This window comes from Teleopsis dalmanni, chromosome 2 (genome assembly GCF_002237135.1).
Source record: "Teleopsis dalmanni isolate 2A chromosome 2, ASM223713v2, whole genome shotgun sequence".
In the NCBI taxonomy this organism is placed as follows: Eukaryota; Metazoa; Arthropoda; class Insecta; order Diptera; family Diopsidae; genus Teleopsis; species Teleopsis dalmanni.
This window is the reverse complement of record NC_051847.1, coordinates 191246210-191270714: the sequence shown is the minus strand read 5'-3', so window position 1 is coordinate 191270714 and position 24505 is coordinate 191246210. Positions and strand designations below refer to the sequence as shown.

The 24505-nt window shown below is 27.3% G+C and overlaps 2 protein-coding genes across 5 annotated transcripts in view; one reads left to right on the top strand and one right to left on the bottom strand.

Moving 5' to 3' along the window:
* Window positions 1–1686: 1686 nt before the first annotated feature.
* On the bottom strand, window positions 1687–20488 carry LOC119678084 (glycerol-3-phosphate dehydrogenase [NAD(+)], cytoplasmic-like). 4 transcript variants are annotated; one of them, XM_038089741.1, is made up of 8 exons: window positions 20011–20488; window positions 19687–19864; window positions 8796–9002; window positions 7088–7276; window positions 6830–7013; window positions 6608–6761; window positions 6451–6543; window positions 1687–1952 (listed from the first exon to the last, which is right to left on the bottom strand). In XM_038089741.1, the coding sequence occupies exons 1-8, from the start codon at window positions 20049–20051 to the stop codon at window positions 1940–1942; spliced, it is 1059 nt and encodes a 352-aa protein (XP_037945669.1). In that variant the 5' UTR covers window positions 20052–20488; the 3' UTR covers window positions 1687–1939. The 4 variants fall into 4 exon arrangements, with proteins under 4 accessions (XP_037945669.1, XP_037945668.1, XP_037945666.1 ...); XM_038089740.1 differs by lacking the exon at window positions 1687–1952 and adding an exon at window positions 2316–2470; XM_038089738.1 differs by lacking the exon at window positions 1687–1952 and adding an exon at window positions 3953–4344 and having other exon boundaries at window positions 20011–20487.
* A 1712-nt stretch (window positions 20489–22200) lies between these two features.
* The window catches only part of LOC119676435 (DNA-directed RNA polymerase III subunit RPC2-like), a 4693-nt gene continuing 2388 nt past the window's right edge, over window positions 22201–24505 (top strand). The window contains exons 1-3 of the mRNA XM_038087675.1: window positions 22201–23123; window positions 23186–23950; window positions 24014–24499. Coding sequence (XP_037943603.1) covers window positions 22259–23123; window positions 23186–23950; window positions 24014–24499 — 2116 coding nt within the window. The 5' untranslated portion in view covers window positions 22201–22258. The remainder of the gene's footprint in view (window positions 23124–23185; window positions 23951–24013; window positions 24500–24505) is intronic.

Sequence of the window (24505 nt, the reverse complement as noted above, 5' to 3'; positions counted from 1 at the left end):
GTAATTGATTATCTCATAGAAGTTTCCTTTCTATTTTTAATTCACACATACCCATTTTAGTGTTTTTAAATTGTTTAATAAGACAGATAAATTATTTAATATATGTTATAAATTATTTATCATTTCTTCTATTTTTGTTTAATTTTTTTTTTTTTGCTATTAGACTATATTTTATACACATAACTACGAAGCAGATCAAGAAATGGTGCATATTTTAGTATTTTTTTTATGAAAACTTATGTGCCAATCGAAATCATAAAACAGAGAATCTGATTTCAATTTTATTTTTAAGACTGTATACGACTGCCTCCTCTAACACATACACATACCTTTACCTTAGAACTTTCACACTTATGGCTTAGCCCCTCCGGATTTTTTTATTATTAAATATTACTTCGTGCACAGTTTCAGTTACGAGCACCTCAGTCTATATGCCGCAACCCATATTTTCGTCATCGATTAAGAGTGGTATTACTCTATTAAAATGCTTTATTTCCATTATGACATATTTATAGCGGGCTTTAGTGACTTGTATTGACTCCGATAGTTTTCTTATTAAACTAAATAAAAAACACTACGCTATATATATTAAATAAGTATCTCCTTTATTATGTTCAGAATTTATCAAAAGAATTTATTCACAACCGAAAACTAGAAAAGTATTTCTAAGTTCATTTCTTAAAACTAGATTTTCTAACCTCAACATTTTTTAAATTCATTTTTTGAAATATCACTGCTGAGATGGCAAAATTTATTAACGCTACATACACCAACTGAGGAACACCATCTAATATGCCACAACCCATACTTTCTCTCTGATATACCACACTCAAAAAGTCCATTACTATTTTCAATATGAAAATTATACTTCACTTCGAAGACTTCAAGAACACTTTTAATGGTGACCCCCACATAACATATCTTTTAAATTCAATTTGTGAAATATGATTGCTGAGATGTATAAATGTTAATGCTACATATAACTTTTGGTACACCAACGGGGGAACACCATCTAATATGCCACAACCCATACTTTCTCTTTGATATACCTCACTTAGAGTTCTCTTACTTCAGAGACACTTCAGGAACACTTTTAATCGCGACCACCACTTAACATATCTTTAGATACAGAATGCATGGTAATCATGGTAAGAATATCATGATTATTGACATCTTCTGCGAGAGTTAAGGGAACATCATCGTCATTATTACTATTAAAAATTTTTAATTACTTTTTATATAGGCTATAAAATAAATGTATAAACATTTTTTTGAAATTGTAAATTTTTTTGATTAAAATTTATTTTTGGTTTACAATTAAAATATTTAATTATGCCAAATATACTAAGAACTACGCTAGTTGAATAAAACTTTATATATTTTAATACAATTTAATACAAATTTTTAAACAATATTACAGTATATGGCTAAAACTTTAGTTTCAATTGGCCTCTTCACTTATAAAACTACACTTTTAGGTACTTCAAGTTACAATTGTTGTTAGACTTGTTCTGAGATTTCTTAGATCCTTGTTTAAAATTAAAAACTTCGATAATACATTCGTTTTCATCCTTCTTACCAATTATTTACATTCAAATTGAAATTCAATTAAAAACTAAATTTTAAATAATTAAATTATTTTTAAAAGGGCAGTTCTGATGGATTAAAGCAAATTTTTTTTTATTATTTTCTCTTGATTGAAAATTGATATTTTCAACGCCTGTGGATGTCCTTAAAATTGTGGATTATTACAACCTTTCTGGTGTGTTTCACTCGTGGCATGATTAAAGCGTTTTCGGGATGCTAACTAAATTTTTGGTTTTGATTTTTGATTTAAAATACTTTCAGCTACTAAAGTGCGTTTGTGTGTTTAAATAAATATTAAATATATATTTCATTATATTTCATTATATTATTTTTATATAAATAGTTAAATTATTTAGCATTGTACCCTGCGAAGAAAGTAAAAATACAGAATATATAATAAATAATTTTATATAAAAAATAATTGCACATAAGTTGGGTGCATTAATTTTTGGGGTTTTGAAATAGCCAATTTCTTGTGGTGAAAGAGTTGCTGGGGGAAGAGATTTTTTTAAAGTAATTCCAATTGTTTTTGTGTTTAGTTCTTTTAATTTTTGGCATTTATTGTGCATTGTTTATAAAAATCCCAAATAAGTTTTATCATTTTTGCTGCAATAATTAGAAACTCATAAAAAATTAATTTAAAAAAATGATTAAATTATTAATTTAAAAAAAAATAATTTAAAAAAAAAATAATAAATTTTAAAAAAAATTTTAATTTTGATTTCGTGCTAAAATGTTATTTTTCAGTTATTAAAAAAATTCGTTCATTTTTAGTGGTGTATATTAGTAGCATACCCTTTAACGGCTGTTAAAACTTTTTAAATAGCCAGTGTTTTGGGGCATTTGTTTTTATTTATTTTAAGCAGCACCTGTTGTTTTAAATCTAGAAGAATTAAAAATTATATGCATTCATTTTGTAATTCTCAATTTGTTGTTTTTTTTTTTAATTTGAACAATTCCATTCAAAAGTGCCAATTAAAAATCACTTAAATGCTGTCTAATACAAACATTACAAAACAATATTTGCAGGAAGGAACAAGCAAGTTTTAGCTAAACATAAGGATATGCAAAAATATTTAAACAAATTAAATTATAACGCATTTTTTTGTTTATTACAAAACATTTAAGAGAGAAATTTAGAAAAATATAAAATATCCATATACCTCTTTACTATGAATTTTTTGAAATAGAATTATAGAAATAGAAAGAAGAAACATTATAAACTCGATAATACACACTAACTCAATTTATATATATATTTTAAAATTAAATAATATACAAATTAGATTTACAAAAAATTTGACAACAAATAATAGTTATAATTCTTTTATATAAATTGTTAGATTTTCCACATATATACTCTATCATTTATTTATATAAATTTAACTGTCTATTTCATGTTAAGACTTTTTCGAGTTAGTGCATCTGAAGTACTTTTACTCTTTGATAAGGTGGTTTCTGCAGAGTTCCACCCTTCTCACTGACTAATTTAAGTATTTCTCAAAAGCTTCGTGATTATTCAATGACTGATCTAAGATCTGCTTACCACCTCGTGCGGCTAGAGATTTTTCTGAGATTAAATAGTGCTAAGTAGGGTAACCTGTCGATTTTCGCAAATAGCTTCAGGGCTCTGTCCCTTATGTATGTTTTGACCGGGTCTATTCTAAGGTCATTTGTGCGGATGTACCAAATCACTTTAAATAACTGTCTATTTCTGAGAATTAAATGAAATCACAAAACTATAGTTTGTTAAGTTAATAGATAACAAATAAGACTAGTAGTATTACTCAACCTGAAATATACTGCGTACCGGAAAAAAATTTAATATGTTTAAGAAGGTAAAACATTCGATTTCTTTTACAAGGGCCGGTACCAATATCTACGATTGTTCTAATAGCGCAACACGATTATTAAGAAACCCTAGTTCAGAGTTATCTAGGCATTTTTTTTTAAATGCAGTAAAAACTCACTTGACCGGCCAAGTCTGTCTGTTCATTGAAGCATCCGATCAAAAGTGGTTGAGTTTTTTCAAATATTGATAAAAACTTGATAATTTTTGAAAACAATTCACCTAATGTGAGTGCATTATTACCTTGGAGACCTTTGCACGATCTGAGGCCTTGCATATTTGTTATAATCGAGAGTGAGTTCAACTTCTTTCAATTAAAACGAAACTGTACCACTAATGCAACTATTATTTAATTTTAACTTATGACGATTTATCGATATCAATAAAAAATGAAAAATATATATATATGTATAAAAAACAAAACATTTTTATTATCAAAAACTTTAATGCTTATGAAATAAGACAAACAAACAATATATTTGTTACATTAATATTTTTCTATTTACAATTGCAGTTTTAATGACAACATAAAATTGGAAATATGTATCTAAAAATCTAAAATTTATTTATAATGGTTTAATGTTTGGTATATAGGTGTTGTTGTTGTTGTTGTTGAGCAACTATTAGGAAAAATTAAGTTATTAAGTTTTTTAGTTACTTTACGAAATAAAAAGTCATATATGGAGTACATAGGTCAGGGGGCAAATGTGTCGGATTTATACATAAAATGCAGTTTTTTATGCATTTTTGAGGATATATGCTGCATGTACGATATGTTGTATGTTCCTGCACATACACACAATGATCGGATAGTTTTACTATATTTTATTTACTTGTGTGTTGTAAATTATGACCTAAAGTGTATTTTGTTAAATTAAAGTTTTGGTGTCGGCATGAAAGACGTTTCCCTAAGAAAAAAATAAAGAAATGAAAATATAAAATGCATTAAAATTCATTAATTGTTGTTAGTAATCAGCATTTTTCATTAAACTTTTTATATAAAATATATACAAAAACAAAAACAGATTAATTGATTTTTATGATACTTAAATTTTTTTGAATGAGTCTTGAATTGTGCATGCTTGAAAGTGCTATAGAAAAAAATGGTTATAATGGAAATAAGTTGGTTGGGTGATACCTGTAAAATTAAAAAAAAAATATTTACAAAAAAAATTTACATGTAAAACACAATAAAAATATAACCAAACGAAAGAATAAACATTAGATCACTGAATTAAAAAGAAAATCCCTTAAAATTGTTGTTATAAATAAATTTGAATATCATATAAAAATTCTGAATAACAAAGTTAAAGATATTAAGTCATAAAAATAGTGAAGTGTAATCAAAAACTTTAAAATATTAAACAGATATCAAAGTAAAGTAAACAAAACATTAAGAAAATAGGAAGAATATTATACAAGAAGAAACACATTCATATAATAAATATTATATAAATATAGAAATATTTTAGAATATCTGTATTAAGTGATTATTAAATGATATAAAATCTATTAAATCACGAAGAAATAAGATAAGAAAATCATCCAAATAATATTTAAACAGTAAAGGAAAAAATTTCTATTAATCATTAAGAAAATGAACTTAAAATCGATTCTTGTATAATGATAGGATATTAAATAATGCTTACGGAAAATCATATATTCTACATTCATATCTCAGAAATAATCTTTTATAGATATACTACACATACTCTTCGTAGTACCCCAAGTACACAATATTGAACATTTTTTCATACCCAATTTTCACTTCAACCTTAATCTATCTACTTCATATACGGTATATTTTTATAAGTTTTCTACTTCATATACGGTATATTTTTATAAGTTTTGAATATCGCGACGTGTGCGCCATTTGATCATCTGAAAAGATGAGTACCTCTAAAACATAGATTTTTTCGCTCCCCATACCACTTACATCCACTCTAATTTTCCACCTTTTCTAATTGTATTATGTATGCAAATATTTATTTAAAAAATTTTAAGAAATTATTGAAACCTCTTACATAGAAATGAAATAGGAATTTACAGAACTCACTTCTTTTTCATAGATCACAGAAAACTACTAGGTAAAAAGGACTGTATACTAAACCACATAAAGGAAGAAATTAAAGAAATTGGCCAGTTAATGAAACAAGACATGAATAAAGGAAAATTAAGCACAAAAAATTTCTGATGCAGTCAATATATGATGTATATCTAGCGCACCAACAAACTTATAAGTATTAAAAACAAAGGAAAAGATTGTTAGAATAATGCTGGAAAGAGTGGAATGAATATATTAGATAAGTTAAAATAAAGCTAAAAAGGATAGAAAGTGTAACACAGTAAAATGAGCTAAAAGTTCGATAAATACTTGTGAAATATAAATGCACCTTAATCCTAAACTCCGCTGAATACTTTGTCCCAACTCAAATTTTATACTTATTTATATATATATTTATTATTTTTACCAATAAATCCTAATTTAATGATATTGATAAAATAATAACATATGGTGTGAGATTTATCTACAAAATACAAAATAATATTATTTTAATAAAAGCAAATATAAATACATGAAAACATTAATAGAAGATGTAAGGTAGTAGTTAATAATTTAGTGAATTTTATCTCTCATTTTTAATATTAAACAAAAATAACACAACAATACATAAAAATAAATTTAAAATAAAAGAAAGAAATTAATATTAAAAAATAATATTAAACAAAAACAACAAAATAAAACATAAAAATAAAAATTAATTTATAATAAAATAAAGAATTAATTGGACAAAATAGATTCACAAATTAACATTAGTATTAGTTTAAGTAGAAGCTTTTTTGTCAACAGTTTTTTAAGCAAACTTTGATTAGTAATATTTAGCAAACTTTAAGCAAATATAAATGAAACAGTTTATAAAATTTGAAAAACTATAGCATTAAGCGATTTTGAGAAAGAATTTAAATTTTTTCAAATATTTTAAATATTTATTAATAATTTATAAAAGACTTACATGTGCTCGGGATGAGAACGTATACATTCAATCAGTTCTTCAACTTTAAGTTGATTTGTACATATTTTGTGTATGGCGGTAAATAATGGGAATCTAAAATCAAATTTTATATAAAGTTAAATTATTTTTAAACAAATAAATTTTATAGATAAAATACTTGTCTTCTAAACCCTTATTTTTGAGCATATAGTTAACTTCTTCGGCTGTAGCGGGGCCTTGCAATTTTTGACCATTTAACAATTCAGTTTCTAATTGCGCTATTGTAAGACCAGTCTTAACAAAAGCTTCAGAAACCTTACGATTGCGGCCACCTTTAAAAAATAATGTAAATAATTAATATTATATTATTATATAATAAACTGAAGGATTTATCACATACCATAACATGTTGTTATTAAATCTGCAACACCACAACTTTCAAAGAAAGTTGATAATTTACTGCCAGGATAAAACACATCTACAAAGCGTATCATTTCCATTAAACCTAACCTAATGATAGCTGCTTTTGTATTATCACCCAAACCAAGACCATCTACAAACCCTGCACCACAAGCTACAATATTCTATATTTTCAAAAATAAAAAAAAAATATTATTAGTAACTTGTTGAATGATGGGAAAATAAATTTATAAGTTACCTTTAGAGCTCCACAAATTTCAACAGCATCTGCATCATCAACTACAACTACTCTGAAATTTTGTGACTGGAATAATTGATGGAAGATTTTAGCGTGTTTTGCATCCCGGCAACCAATTGTTGTCTCACAGAAATTGCCTTCAGCTACTTCATTAGCTAAATTAGCGCCCATAAGTACAGAGCATGGAACCTATATAAAAAAATTAACATTTCAATAAAATTAATATAAAACACTTTATTGCAATGAATATCAGTTGAAAGTAAATAAGTAATTAATATGTAAACATATACATAAATAGTTGATAAATATTACTACAAGTGTATAATTAAAAAAATTTTTTGTGACTGAATTTAATTGTACCAGATAATTTCTTTTAATTATATGTTGAGATATGAAAAACAAGATATCGGTTTTGTAGAATTGTTATAACAGCAAGCGAAAAAAAAACTATTATGAATTTTATGAATTTATAAGAGAAATTCAAAACTTCAACACCAAACTTTTCTGAAGAAAAAAAATGCAGTTATAAACAGACAGCAAGAAGTATTCTCAATACAAGTTATATTTATGAGGTTTGCTCAAGCTTCTGCTTTCAACTCCGCGGCTTAATATATCAATTTTAATATATCACACACATATATTTGACTCATATTTCTCTGCTGCTCTTTATCCCCTGGATGACAAGTTTTTTAAATCTCTCGTGCAATATCCCCATTCTGTCACTCTTTTTAACTTCATTATATCACCCTGCTTTCTATCTTTTTCTCTCATTGTTCACCATAAAAATCTCTCCAGCATGATCACACCAGCTGGTTTTTTGACTACTGTTACGCTTCCCGAAATTAACGATGTTATACGACTGAGTTGAACAACGGCACTCGTAAACCAAAACATTCCTACACTTAATCCATTTTCTAATCTTTACATTATAAAAGTTTCTGATGCTTATTAACATTACAGAACTTTTCAGAGAACTTCAAGGAATAGTAAGCATGAAGAATTAAAAATCTATTACAACTCTTAATTTTATTAGATAATAAAATAATAACCTGATATTCTAGGTTATTAAAATGAAATGATTTGTTTTCAATGTCAACTTTGCAAGATTCTCTCGTTGGGTTAACGAAAGCACTATCCAAAAAAATTCGATTCTTAAAGTAAACTTGCCGTGTGGCAAAAAGCTTTGTGAGATAACCGGACAGACAACTACGGGTATTTTTTTTGCAAAAGTACGGAAGAAGAGCATGAAGACAGTTGTCTTGTCTTCAAGAACAAGATAATATAAAGCATGTGCTATTGTTATTTTACTGTTTAGCACTTGCAAGATCTATATGAAAATTATTGAATTATAATGTTCTCAACATAAACACGGTTCATGGTCTTGGTTTTCACGATTTTCTCAGATTTATTAATGAAACTAAACTTCTACTTCTTCAGAATCATGTTCCGTCTTTCTAGTTCTTTCACTTTTACACAGTGATCTGCAGACTTAGACTTAGTAAACTTGTTAGCCTGCCTTTCAAGTCTAACTTTAATATCCTAAATCTATGCAGACAGAAGTAAGAAGTAAAGATTTTGATATTTATTGTTACTACAGATCTATGATTGTAGCAACATAGGACAATATAATACAGCTGGCATCAAAAAATTTTTTAAATCCCCATATAAATAAAACAAACTGTGACAACAAATATTAAATTTTTCTTACCTTCAAATTTCGATTAATGATATGAGAAATTAAATCAATACCACCACCTGGAGCCTTATCAAATCCTTTAATAAGGGAAATCGCAAAAGCATTTGGTTTGATTTTACCCAAAAGTGTTTTACAAAAGCTGGGTATAAATTGATGTGGTACTACAAAAATAAGTATATCGGAGTTCTTAGCTGCCTCTACAAGATCAGGTACTGCAACCTATAAGAAAAAAAAATTCCATTAATATATTTCTACAGAATATGTGCATATTCGTACATAAATGTATTTATTTAATAAAAAAAATATATAGTTAAACAAAATATGTGTATAGTTATATAGATAATAAAAATATTTATAAATTATATTAAATATAACAATATATTTTATAAAATCTTATTAATTATTGACCTTTTATTTAATTTATTCAAATTTTTATCATATCATATATATATATTATCATATTAAATAACCAAATTAGCAATATTTGCTGTTGGATTTTGGAAAAAAATTAATTAATCGCTGATAATATATCTACAATATTAAGGCATTACGGAAGCCCATACATTTAGCACTTATACCAAAGGTTATAAATAACAAATTATTGAGCAAATAAAAACCTAATAGTACAAATATTTAATATTTGATAATGGAGCGAAACCATAAAACAAAATGTTTTGTAAACAATTTTATGTGAAGTATGTGAAATGCTTGACTCAATAGAATAAACATTAGTATGGACTTTTCGTTTAAAGAATATTGAACTGTATAAGTGATAGTATTTTCAGGAGGAAAGAGGGGACTACATAAAACAATTTTATATTCCGATTGTTTATTGCATTTTACGAGGTTTTTATTAGTGCGAAAATGCGCACTAATTAAAAATATTTTTATTGTTGCTTATATCTATATATGTGTACTTCAATGTTATCAGGTTAGAAAATAGTGTCATACAAGGCATGGAGCTACAATACGGGAGAATAATAATTAACTTGGGATAGACAAGCAATTTTTCAAGTATTCAACGCAATTGACTTTTTAAAGATTTTATTGCAGTAAATTATGAACTATTAAATGCAATTTATTATTTACACATCATTTTTTGCAATGAATACCTCAATATAATATTAAATTGCATGTTTGATTTCAACTAATTTTAGAGCTAATGAAATTCAAAACCAATCATTAGAGTACATACGATTAAAGTGGTTCTCTACAGGTTCAAATTACAAAAATACATATTGTATATATATACAGAAGAAACATTTTTTCTACACCAAACAGTTGAGGTTACAAACTACTCCTCTCCCTCACTTATACTATCTTAAAACATGATAATATATGCCAGAATGAAGTTTTTATTTCTAATGAGATTAAACTTCTTGACACTTTATATGAATATCGAAGTTCACTTTGCGTTGGGACCTTAAACAACGTTGACACTTAGAAACTGATCGACAAAAAATATTTGGGTCAGCATTAAGTAAAAAAAAATAGTTATGTAGATCACTGTTTTTTTCTTAGTACTGACCATCTCTTAAAGCATCAATTGTTGTTGTAACCCGTAGACACCTATATAGCAGGAAATAAAATTAAATACAAAACGTATAAATGGGTAAGATTATGATGCACCGTAGGCAAAGAGAGAAGAAGAAGGATTAATTAGTATATGAGAGGGATTAAACTTCATGTCGTACTTTATATATCTGCCCAAATTGACTCTGACTCCGGAGAAAAATACACGATTAAGAACTGTTAATCCTGAGAAAGTGATCGCCAAAAGATATTGTGGTCATCAGGCAGACTGTCTTGTTTAGGTATATCATTATTTTTGTTAATAACTATCTGTTGAAGTAACAGTTGTTTTTGTAATCTGCGGACACCTATGCATGAGTTAAGATGTTGGTTGAGTGAAGGTTGAGTAAGAAAAAGAAAATGTTTAACAATATGGTAGATACTAACCTTCTTGTTGTACATTATATTCTTCACGAAGTTGGCTCTACGTCAGAAACATAATATAGAAACAAAGCTTTTGATCCTCAGAAACTGATTGACAAAAAATATTTAAGTCATTATTGAAACAGCAAAATGTCTTTAGTTTAAGTAGAACATGTATTTTTCATACAAAGTTGGATAAATTGAAACCCGTGGAAGTCTATATACCAGTAAACATAAATGATTTTAAAATATTTGTTTTGTTAGATTAGGTTAGGTTGTGTTTGCGTAAAGGTAAGATGATAAGAAAGTGGGTTATTTGGGATATGGAAGAGATATGGATTGTGCTTTTAGCAATTTGTAAGTCTATTCATGATATTTTATCAATATATTGATATATATTAAATGAATTATATTATTAACGAAAAATCAAATTTTTTCATTCTTCGATATAAGAAATATTCAGTAGTCCTGTTCGAATTTTTATAACATCTGTGGGAGACTTTAAATAGTGAAATATTTCATTCATTGTACGTATTACCCCTTACAAACTTCTTTAATAAAATATTTCTAATAAAGGTTCAATGAAAAAAAAACCATTACATTAGTAATTGCAACAAATTGAACTTGAAAGGTATTTTTATAACTGAAAGTGACCTTAAACTAATCACAAACAAAAGAGAAAAAATAAAAAAATATAAAATAAAAAAATATAAAATAAAAAAATATAAAATAAAAAAATATCTAATCGCATAGGTATAAATTATTCGAATAAAACAATGCCAATTTCACAAAAATAAAAATCTAAATAAAATAAAATAAAAACAAACAAAAAAAGTGAATCAAATGAACGCATATTTTTGTGTGAATAACAATATCTATAAGAATAGATACAAAGTTTCCATAGATACCTTACCGCCTATATGCAGTTTTGTGTTTTTTTTTTTAAAAAATTGTTGTTTTCATAAACAAATTTAAAAAAATATTTAAATAAATATTTTTTATATACACAAATTTTTTAAGAAATATAAAAAAAAATTATTAAAATTTGAGTTTATGCCAAAAAAATGTGTGCTATCCACACTTACCTATTATTTTTAATAAATAAAAAAGCCCACTCATCTCTTTTCTATTATTTGTCGTTTTTGTTTATACAAATTGTTAGCAGTTTGTAATTATTCTCAGAGTTACGTATCTAAATGTATACCTATAAATATTTTATGCTATTATATATACATTAATAAATATTATATACATATTTTTAAATGCAATATAATACTAATTCTGGTTATATTTTTTTTATATATTTGATCATAGCTGGTGACCCCATATGCCCCCAATAAAATTATTCCCTAAAAAATATTTAACAATATTTCATAAGTGGGTTCATGGGATAGGGTTACACCGTAAATGTGATAGATCAGTAAGGAAGGCTTGGGTATCAATAGACAACAATTAAATACAAATTTTAATAACTTTTTTGGCACATAAGTTTTGATAAAGGGAAATACTTAAAATGGATGCCTAATCCCGCTTTCTGATACGTCCATATATTTCATTAAATTGTATATATTTCATTGCATTGCATTCATTTATATATATAAATGAATTCTATTTTGTTAAATTTTTTTTTTTTTGAAAAATAAAAATTTATATTAAAAGTTTACAATAATTAATTATACAACTACTTATTAAAAATTAAAAATACCGGCTAATAAGAAAGTTCATTGTTCGAATATAATAAAATTTTAATTAATCTTAAAGCAGAAGCCGGCAAAAATGTCAAATTTGTTTAACGAAAACGGTTAGCAGAAAATGGAAATAAATTTAAATAAATGATTTATAACAACGCAATATATCTCAGATACTATGATATAGTGAAAGTAGCGATAGAAACTAGTTTTTGTATTTAAAAAAAGTAAATGAGTGAATTAGTTATGCAACTATATTGACTTACAAAAATATTGAAATAGAAAGTATATATATATATAACATTGCAAAAATTTATTTTTAGCAATAGAAAAATAGAAACTGACTGAATAAAAAGATATAATAAATGGATAAATTTGTTATAGCTAGTTTAATATATTTAGTATTTTTATTTATTTTATTTAAATAATTGTTAAAGCATTTTTAAAAATATGGTATATTTCATATATACCATAATTTATAATTTTTGTTTTAAACATTTATATACTATATATATTAAAAAAAGTTAATGTCTGTAGCAATTTACATACAACACATATTTATTTTAATTTAAATAAATAATTGTAAAATAATGTGCTTACGTCTTGAGGCTCAAGTTAGTAGCTCTGAAAAACTGAATGTCTGCCACTGGCTAATATGGTTATATTAGCCATTAAAAAGTCATTTAAAATAATTAAATCTAGTTGAGCTTTTATTTTTTTATTTTAATATAATGTATTTATATTTTCTAGCAAAATTATGTGAAAAAAGGATTACAGTGAATGACATTAAAGCAATTTTAATTATAATTTATGAGCTGAAATGATATTTTGCGCAGCTCAACAAATAATAAACGAATTGCGACAGCAAAATACTTAAAAAAAAATAAAATAAAATTAAAAAAAATAAAATAAAAAAAAAATAAAATAAAAAAAAAATAAAATAATATATGAATATAATTAACAAAACGAAAATATATTTAATAGAAAATATAATAGAATATAAATTAATAAATTGCAAAATATACATAATTTCAAAATTTCTTAAAAATTAAATTATATTTCTGAGAATGAAAACTAACCAAAACTTTGATAAAAAAAAATTAATTTGCAATAATTACTTAATTGTTTTGTCAAAAATGATAAAGTTTTGATATCAAATCGATAAAAACTACGTTCATGCTAAACTTAAACAAAACATTTATGAAAATTGTACTTCAACACGCATTTGATATGCCTTTTAACTACACCTTCTATTTTCATATCAATATATTATTAACAAAAAAAATAAAAATAAAAAGAAAATATTTTATATAAATAAAAACAAATGTCTTAAATAAACAAAAAAAAGCGCTTATCAACAATACTTGTTTATATTTTGAACTTTGCTTATCGTTTGGATGTACTACTTAACTACTAAAAAAATATTGGACATCATAAAAAATGTTTTTAAATAATAATAAAACAATACAGAAAGATTTCAGGAAATACAATTAAATATTATAAAAACTTTTTTGAATCTTAAGACAATATAATAATAATAGATTCAAAATAATAAATTCAATTTTAACAAATGAAGACAGCCCACCTGTTGTAATATAGAAAAAGTAAACAAGATAACTTGTTGCTCTATAAAGAATGGAAATTTTTTTATAAATTTATTCAGTCTGCTCTCTAAGTTTCTATAATTTACCTTTACGTCACGTAAGTTGTTATTAAATATTTTTATATTAACAAGCGGATTTTAATAAAAAAAAGCGCTCAAGCATTTTTAATAAAAATTTTTGCAAGGCTCAACATAATTCTAAGCACTTGAAATAGCACTTGAGCGCTTAGTAACAACACGTTTTTTATAGCGAATACATTAATGGATTTACAGGTTTGTTTAACAAATTGTTTTGAAGTACTGATAACTTCAAATATATCAGTGTTTTTATGGTATTTTTTATGGTAGAAAAAAAGTGTTATTTAATAATGTACGATTGAATAAATTGAATTTATTTTATTATTAATTGATATATGGTATAAACAATTTTTTAAAAAATTTGTTACGATATAAATATTCTTTTCTGTTATGTTTCTCACTTTTTTTCAATGAATCAGAAATCAGTATTAATAAGATTAAATAATTAACGTTTTCAAAAAAATACTACTGTATTTTAACAATTAATAAACTATAATTAATTCAATTATTTTATAACTGATATATGATTCAAATTAGATAATGAATTTTCACAGCAAATTTTCAAAAACTCCAAGATAAAACAATACCAAATGAAATTCAGGTTTAGACCATTCATTTTAGTCAGGTTAGTCAGTGACTTTTAGTTTAAATTTTGACAGAGTACAAGTTTAACTCTTGGTCGTATAGTCTCAAAAACTGATTTACGAATAATTAAATTTAAGAAATATATCCAAAAAATACCTCTAAAAATGGGTGTTCATCAATACTAACAACAGCTGTATGGTCTCAGCCAAATACTCAAATAATTGCAGATAAAAATGAATTGTTATAATTGTCTACTGTTCAAAAAACATTTTTCAAACATTTTTAAGTTCTTTTGGAACTCAAAGGTTCCAATATACTAGATGACAAAGTAGTATTTACATCTAATTTAGTTTTAAAACAATGAAATTTCTCAATCTGTAAAGCATATCAAACTCTCTTTTCACTTAATATTTAATTTAAAAATATTAACTTAAAACTGATTCGAAGCAAAACACAGTATTTTCTGAACTCCCACGATGCTACAATGTTCACATTTTTAAATTAAGACAATATAACCTTAAATATCTGGTTATGACTTTCATAAACCGTAGAGATGGCATATATGGTATGCAAAAAAAGATCGCATAGCAGTTACTATAGGAGACAATTATGATCATGCATAAGCTAAGAGCGGTTCAACATATTCGGAAGTAAACCAAAGCATTCAGTTAAAGTACCTAGCATTCAGGAGAAAAATTCTTCAGAAAATCTATTCTCCTCCACTTGTTGACAACAAGTAACGTATTATTAACACTGACATATGTTAGTTAAGTGCATAAAAATTTTTGGACTTGGCTGACTGGGTCATATCGAGCGAATGGAAGAAAGTGTTCCAACTAGAAACGTGTTTGATTCATTACCTATTAATAAAAAACGGAATAGAGGACATCCCCATCTTTAGTGAAAATAGCAGGTGACCAATGATGTGAAGGTACTCGGTACTACCAACGGGCACAGCAAACCACTGATCGAGCTAGCTGGTGGAGGCTATTGTACGCGAACAAACACGACTCACATCTGTAATGACCAACTAATCAAGTTAATGACAGTAGAGTCAACTATTGGTATCAATATGATCAATTAGAAACATTGATACAAGTTAAAACAGCATCAGCTTACGATTATTTCAACAAATATGATGATTGGAACAAGTTTTACGGATGGCTGATTACAGCATTAGTTAATACTTTAGACGTTTTACCTAACGGTGGTTCCTAAAGGAGTTTTCCATCCGGACGAGCAGAGTTTTTAGGGCAATTGAAATCTCGCACTAAATAGGGTTTCGAGCTTTTCTTCCAATTAAAAAAAAGAACTTTAGTTAATAAAGTCTTGAACATAGAGATTTTGGATGTCGAATGAAAGATTTTGGTCTATCTGATGCAACAAATTAGTGCAGTTAAAAAAGAGCTAACGGCAATAAATTTTAGAAGTTTTTTTTGAAATGCATTAAATATTAATAATCTTAACGACCATTTTTCAAGTACGTAAAGAAGAAAGAAAAAACAATTTATAAATGTTGTCATTTGACGTATGAGTCATCTTAATTAACATATTTTTTTTTTTTTATATTTCGATAAAGTTTATAACAAAGTTTTTTTTTTCAAATATTGTACATGAAAATTAAATAATATTGATTGTTGTTCATTTGCTTAATGCAATTTAGTTAGATATGGTGCTGTCAAGGCATTATGAGAGTGACTCCCACATATCCTGTAACCTTGAAAGTGTATTTCTTATAAATAAAATTTCCTTGAAAATGCAAATAAGTAATAACAACAGCAGCAACAACAACAAATGTAACCACAACAGCGAGAACAGTGTAAATAACAGCAACAACAACAGTGGCAATAATAGCAACAACAAAAACACCAACAAATATGTGCCAATAAAACTTAACTATTAAATGTTAAGATTATTTTGAAGAGATATAAAACCCTTTAAACAGTTTTATTTTTATTTTTTTTTTGGAATAATCTAACAAAATAAACAAAAGTAAAAGCAAATCGAACAAAGCAAAGTTTGCAAGCTGTTGGAGCACAGAAATCACACATGGCCTTGACCCACACGTTGCATTACAATTTAAACAACAAATATGCAGCCAAAGAGAAAACCAACCAACACAGTTATACAGCGAATACCACAAATTCTAAAAAGAATGGAAGTTTCACAATACCTTCAACATACAAACACCCACACCCACACACACACACAAATATATACTGACTGACGGACGGTATTGCCTTGTTTAGTGCCAGACTGAAATGATTTTAGCCAAATGATGCTATAATGCACTGAGAGAAAGAGAGAAACAAATCAAAAGAGATTAACAAAATATTTACAACTTCAAGGTAGTTTATTTATGCTCTTGGCTAGAAAAGCAAATGAAAAATAAGCAAAAACAATTTACTGCAAAAAATTGCATGCTATAAAACAAAAACAAAATATATAGGTGAGAAACATGAAAATAGCAAAAGAAATGTCATTGTCATTGTCTGATTAGATAATGTATATGGCAGCACTTTGCTTGTTTTAATTTACGTAAGGATTTTAAATAAAATTTATTTGATTTTCTTAACAAAAATATAACAAAAATATAATAAAAATTGAGAAAACAAAAAAAAAATTTAGAAAAACTTTTAAAACGATTTTATTTGTTTTAGTAGGTAGTATTATGTGTACGAACATTTTTATTTGGCTGTGCTTGAGCTTATTTGAAATAACAATTAAAAATAAAATTTAATAAGAATGCATTTTAGCATTTGTTGCATAATATTGTATTTTTCACTGAAATGAAAACGTGTTTTAAGATTTTTTACTTTGCGAATAAAATGCCCAATTAGCTTTTATTTATTTAATTATGAACAATAAATAAAATTTCCATTACTTCATCACTGAAATGAATTTTTTTTACTTGTTTACTTTACGGCAGTAAACTTGAAAAAGCATTGACGAACAGGTTGGAAAAAAAATTAAAACTAATTAATAAATATAGAAACTAAAGCAAATCTACTGTATTTAAATGATAATTATAATTATTGCTTTTAATTAAACTAATTTAAAATATTTTTAAAATGAGCAAAAAATTATTAAAACGGCTGGTGGGAGAACGAAAGTAGAATCTCATAAAAATATAGAAAAATCAGAGATGTGGAAGAGTTCAATGTAATTAAACTATTCTCATATATATATAGACAATTTGTACACATAAATATTACTTAATAATAATATAATTATATATTATATATAGCATAAAAAAGATATAATATAGTAATAATGGTAATTACTATGCTTAATGAAAGTAAAAATACCATTTGTGGATGTTCTTGCAAATTGCAGAATGTGTGCTGGGAGAGTATCTATTCAACTTCAAACCCACTATATCTGTAATGAACAAGGCATTTATACTAAAGGTTGCTAAAAATCCAATAAATTTGACTTACATATTCTCTCTATAGATCAAGAATTTGACAACATCAATCGATACATAATCCAAAAGAAAATGTTTGTATTGCACATCAGCAGAAAACTCATTCGACTAATAAAAGCGACTTTGAAAAATAGTAAAAGGAACAATATATACACAGGAACAATGAAGAGAAAGGAATAGCAATCCCGTCCAACAACAAAGATTTACAGCCCTCAACACAGATGCAGTATCCTCGTCAAGACCACTAACTTCAAATATCAGTAGGCAGGACCTAGCCGTCTTGATGTAGGTGATAATACAGCACTAACTGAATAGCAAACACACTACTATACTCAAAGCTTCCTTAAATTGTTTTGGTAGGAGCTGCCATGCCGAGATGACGATTTAGCATCTTCTCCGCAACTTTCTAGTTTTATGCAGGATTCGAATAAGTACACTAGAAAAAGCGTTCCTGGATAATCTGGGAAAAATTTCAAAATGGAGTTATGCCCTATTTTAATGTTTACGAGGTTCTATAGTTAGTTCTATAAAACATTGTTGACTATACCATGGCAAGAAGACGATTGAGTATCTTCTCTGCAACTATATAGCTTATAGACTTCACATGTGTACACAAGGGAAACCTAGGTGGAAATTGCTGAAATGAACTTATACCCTATGTAGATGCTTACGAGGTTAGGCTATATGGTTGATTTTGCGGAAAAGCAAACGATTTCTTAACTGGGATAGGATGGTGTCACAACGGGCCAATAGGGCGACAATCACTGTACTCAAATGTCTTAAAATATGTTGTATGTAGTATGAAAGTGTTATAAAAGTAATATACAAAAAAAATTTTTTTTTAATAACACAACAAAATTTTGTATTTATTTTATTTTTTAAAACATTAAACCCCCGTTAGATATATATAAATTAATTCTTAAAATAATTGGTGATATTTTTTCATTAATGAATACACTAATTTTTGAATCACGAAAAATTTATTTATTTGAAAAAAAGATTTAAAAATAATTAATGAAAAAAAGTATTATTTGATTGAAGATTATATAAAAATTCAATGAGAAGAAACGCAAATAATTTACTTATTTTTTAAATGAAAGAAAAAGGTTATATAACATTTTTTTTTTCAAATAAAAAAAAAGGATTAAAAAAAAAATAATTGATTAATTAATTAGATTTATTGAACAATGTTTTAAATAACAGATCAAACAATTTTAATTAAATAAATTAATAATCCACTATGCCACATATTCCCCTCAATCTGTTACTAAGAGATTTCGATTTAGAATTCAAGAAATAAATATGTATACATAATAAATATAATTTATTTTTTTTTGTTCAGAAAAAAAAAATCATTCATTAACAAGTTTTATAACTCCGCCGAGCAAAAACTAAGGCAGACTTAGAAAACAAAAATGTTAATTATTTGTTTAAACTAAAAATTTAAGAAACTGCTTTCTGTGGACCGAAATTTAAAGATCAAAGGTTTGGTTTTAAAAATAGCAAATCTACATTTTCGAATATTGTTTTAAAAATAATCTTATCTCCATTTGATAATCAACTTGTATGACAGACTAATTTACTTACCACATTTTCTGGTAGCTTATGTCCCGGTAAATATTTCACATTCTCATGAGTGTCGTTGATGATTTCTGTTAGTTTTCTGCCATTGACCACTTCTTCATAAACATACATATTAACGCGATTGTCGAACTCATCCATGTTAGCACAATTCGCGCCTACAATCTTGGCAATCGCAGATCCCCTTCAAGATGCAAGTTAGACATTGAGAAACGATAAAAAAAATCATAGATTTTAGAATCCATTTAAAATTATATAACATGTGGGAGTTGCATGGACTGCAACGTTGCATGCAAGCGTGTATTAACAAAACATAAAAGTGACACCTACCAATTGCCAGAACCGACAATGCACACGCTTAGTTTTTCCATATTACTTTATTTATTAAATCAAAGGTAAAATTTTTGAAATCAAGCGATTAATTCAAATCGTAGCGTAAACTTTTCTTTTGGATTTTATTAATTCACCAAACACGTTCAACACGTACAAAGCAACAACGACGACTGATTGCAACCAGCAAGCAAATTGTCCAATTAGAAAAAATAGCTGGTACTCGCATTAACCAAGATTGCTCTTTGGCTGACTGCTGCGAGGTACAAGAGATTTAATAATCCGTAGAGAGAGAAAGAGAGAGAGAGAGTTTGCTATTTTGTTTTCCGTGCACGTTGGTTGATAAACAGAGTTTTTTTCCGTTTTGGAGGGGTTTGTTTTTTAATTTTATTTTTTTTCTTAATTTTTTGTAATATGTTTTACTATGGAAGCACTTTACATTCTATTGTACTGTTTTTAAACCATAATTATTTATAATCACAAACATTTATGAAACTAATTAAAATTTAGCTACTTAAATTAAGACTAAATACTATACATAAAATATAATACGTAGTTTTGTTTATTTTAAGACTGAAAAAATATAACTCCGACTATCAAATCACTGCGATAAACTTTTGACGTTTGTCTTCAAAGGAATATGTAATACAAAATCTGTGATGCCACCCTATAAGCTTAAAATCTATTCATGAATATAAGATTGGTGTTAATTGACATGTTATTAGCCGTAATTTTTTTTTTCAGAGTTGTAAAAAAACCACATTAAGTTTGATTTGAAACAAATTATAATTTTTAAAATTTGTTCAATTCTTTTTTGGCATACGTTTTCATTGTGTTGTGCACAATATAAATAAAAAAATTGTAAATACTAAAAATTAATTAATTTACAGAAAAGATTTATTAAATTAAATAAAATAAATATTAAAAAGGCAATAATTAACATTTTTATCTCACAATTTATTTATGTATTTAAATTTATTAGTAAATGAATGAAATTTTGCAACATATATCCAATGAATATTCAAAATAAACAGATTTTTGAATTTGGCTGTACTGATACTTAAAACTTAAAAACGTTTCCGAGTAAAAAAAAACTATTAGTTCGAGATGAGACTTTAAGCAACGAGAGTATGAAATTTATAAAATTAGATACAAATGGTATTTTATATTTTGAAATAAGTAAAGAATATCTATTTTTCTCTACTCTTTGTCTATTGTGTAATAATTTACTTGTTTACAATTTAACACACATAAACTGTACAAAAAAGTGAAAACAAATTTGGTAATCGTATATATACTATATCCTTTTAAAACCTCGTTTAATACGAAATATATTTTTGCATGATATATATCCGATATTTCGACAAATAAACGCCACTTTCTAATATTGGTTGATATTTACATTAGGCTAGGTCATATCGGGGATCCAAAGGGAATCCACTTAAACATATTTGCCTATTCTGCTGTAGCATAATGGAAAAACTGAGGGTTTAAAACAACCTGGAACCCTTGGTGAAGCTTAAAATGCTATTTAGTGAAAGGTCTTATAGTTGAATAAGATTCTCAAAGAAAGCGGCCCCTAAAGTAATGAGTCGCCACCGCGCATGATCTGGACAAAGACAAAGAAGATGAGAGATATAAATATATCTACGTGGCATCTAAATGTTTATTTAATAGATAATAAAATATTACTAAAATCATAATATAAACTGCACAGCTGTTCTGTCAAATATATTTATTTGATCACATTGTATCTGTCAGTATATAAACAAATAATTGCACAATACAATATGACTCTTTCTTTGTCTAACAATTAAATAATATGTGACAATGCATCCGCACATTTACACAGGAATTATATATATTTTCTTTAAACGATTTACTGAAGTGTTTAGTGTTTTCATACACTTATACATAGTTTTGTAAATCAGTCTTATAGTTGACCGTGATGTCAATATAAGTTTAATAAATATGAATAAAATTTGTTCATTAAAATATAAATTATAAAATTATTACTGTACATAACACTACTTTGACTATGTGCAAATTTTTCAATTGATTACCATTAAAGTGATTATTAAATTTCTCGCTGGGTAGGTTGCATTGTAACGACAATACGAGTATCTGGCAGCACTAAACCTTAAACATATGTTTGAAAAATAGTTTCAAAACTCGTGCTAAATTTAAATAAGCAAAATAGAAGTGATAAGTAAATAATCCAAATAAATATTGAGAAACTTTCTTTATAATGGTGCTAAGCAATATAAATGAAAATAATTGGGACAGTGATCCAAAATCTTGGTCAAAACCGATAAAGCCGCTCGAAGAGAAATGGAAACTAGTGCCGGCTTTTTTACAGGTTAAAGGATTAGTAAAGCAACACATAGACTCTTTTAATCACTTTGTTAATGTAGACATTAAGAAAATTGTGGAAGCAAATCAAATAGTATTAAGTGATGCAGATCCGTTGTTTTATCTTAAATATCTTGATGTGCGGATTGGCAAACCAGACATTGAAGATGGCTTTAATATAACAAAAAATACAACACCACATGAGTGTCGTTTGCGCGACACCACCTACTCTGCACCCATAACTGTAGATATCGAATATACACGTGGTACGCAGCGTACAGCGCGAAATAATTTACTCATCGGAAGGTTGCCCATCATGTTGCGCTCGTCGAACTGCGTCCTAACTGATAAATCTGAATTTGAGCTGTCGAAAATGAATGAGTGTCCATTAGATCCAGGTGGTTATTTTGTAGTACGTGGTCAGGAAAAAGTAATACTCATACAAGAACAGTTATCATGGAATAAAATGATTACCGAAGAATTCAATGGAGTTGTACAGTGTCAAGTTACTTCCTCCACACACGAAAAGAAATCGCGTACAGTTGTTCTTAGCAAACACAACAAATACTATTTGAAACACAATTCAATGGTGGACGATATACCGATTGTGGTAATTTTTAAAGCAATGGGCATTACTTCAGATCAAGAAATTATGTCACTTATAGGTATGGGAGTGGAAACGCAAAACCGATTTGCACCATCGTTATTTGAAGCTTACCATTTGAAAATTTTTACACAACAAAGAGCTTTAGAATATATGGGTGAGTTGCTAAAATGATAGAATTAATGTGTTCTGCAAACTAACTAAATTATTTCATTTAAGGTTCTAAACTTGCCGTCAAAAGGTTTCAAACTGCTAAGACTGTTCCTCCAGCTGATGAAGCGCGAGAGCTTATAGCAACTACAATTTTAGCACATGTGCCAGTAGAAAATTATAATTTTCAAATTAAATCTGTTTATGTGGCGCTTATGGTGAGGCGTGTAATGGCAGCGGAATTGGATATTACAACTGTAGATGATCGTGATTATTATGGCAATAAACGTTTGGAACTTGCCGGATCCTTAATATCGCTTATGTTTGAGGATTTATTTAAACGTATGAATTGGGAATTAAAAATGATAGCTGACAAAAATATACCCAAAGTAAAGGCTGCCCAATTCGATGTTGTGAAACACATGCGTGCGGCACAAATTACTGTTGGCTTAGAGTCTGCAATTTCATCTGGCAATTGGACTATAAAACGTTTTAAAATGGAGCGTACTGGAGTTACACAAGTGCTTTCACGTTTGAGTTATATATCAGCGTTGGGTATGATGACAAGAGTGAATTCACAATTCGAAAAGACAAGAAAAGTTTCTGGTCCACGTTCACTGCAACCCAGTCAATGGGGTATGCTATGTCCATCAGACACACCTGAAGGTGAAGCTTGTGGTTTGGTAAAGAATTTGGCGCTTATGACACATATAACAACAGAAGTTGATGAAGCACCTGTAATACGTTTAGCGTTTAATGCAGGCGTCGCAGATATACGGTTTGCTGGCGGAGATGCGATTAATAATCCTAGCATGTTTTTAGTATTTATCAATGGTATGTATAAATAAAATTCCTAAATTAACTGATTGTAAATGAAATCAATCTTTTGATTTACAGGCAATATACTCGGTTTGGTTTCGAACTACAAGCGTTTAGTGGAAGTATTTCGTATGATGCGTCGTAAAGGTCAACTGGGTCCTTTCGTTTCTATACACACTTCACACACGCAACGCTGTGTTTATATACACACTGATGGTGGTCGCCTTTGTCGTCCATATATAATAGTAAAATATGGCAATTCAGCAGTTACTCAAAAACATTTAGACGAAATGGAAGGAGGTATACGAAAATTTGAAGATTTTCTACATGATGGCCTCATCGAATACTTAGATGTCAATGAAGAAAATGATTCATTTATTGCCTGGAATGAAGCAGATATAAATGCAGGTACCACGACTCACTTGGAAATTGAGCCATTTACATTACTCGGTGTTTGTGCTGGTCTCGTTCCTTATCCACATCATAATCAAAGTCCACGAAACACCTATCAATGTGCTATGGGTAAACAAGCTATGGGAGTAATCGGCTACAATCAAAAGAATCGTATTG

Coding starts and splice junctions, on each gene's coding strand:
- LOC119678084 (XM_038089738.1), bottom strand. CDS start 20,051: ATGGAAAAACTAAGCGTGTGCATTGTCGGTTCTGGCAATTG. Junction 9,003..19,686: donor ATAAGCTACCAGAAAATGTG/GTAAGTAAATTA, acceptor TTTTTCTTATAG/GTTGCAGTACCTGATCTTGT. Junction 6,762..6,829: donor TTTAATAACAACATGTTATG/GTATGTGATAAA, acceptor TATTTTTTAAAG/GTGGCCGCAATCGTAAGGTT.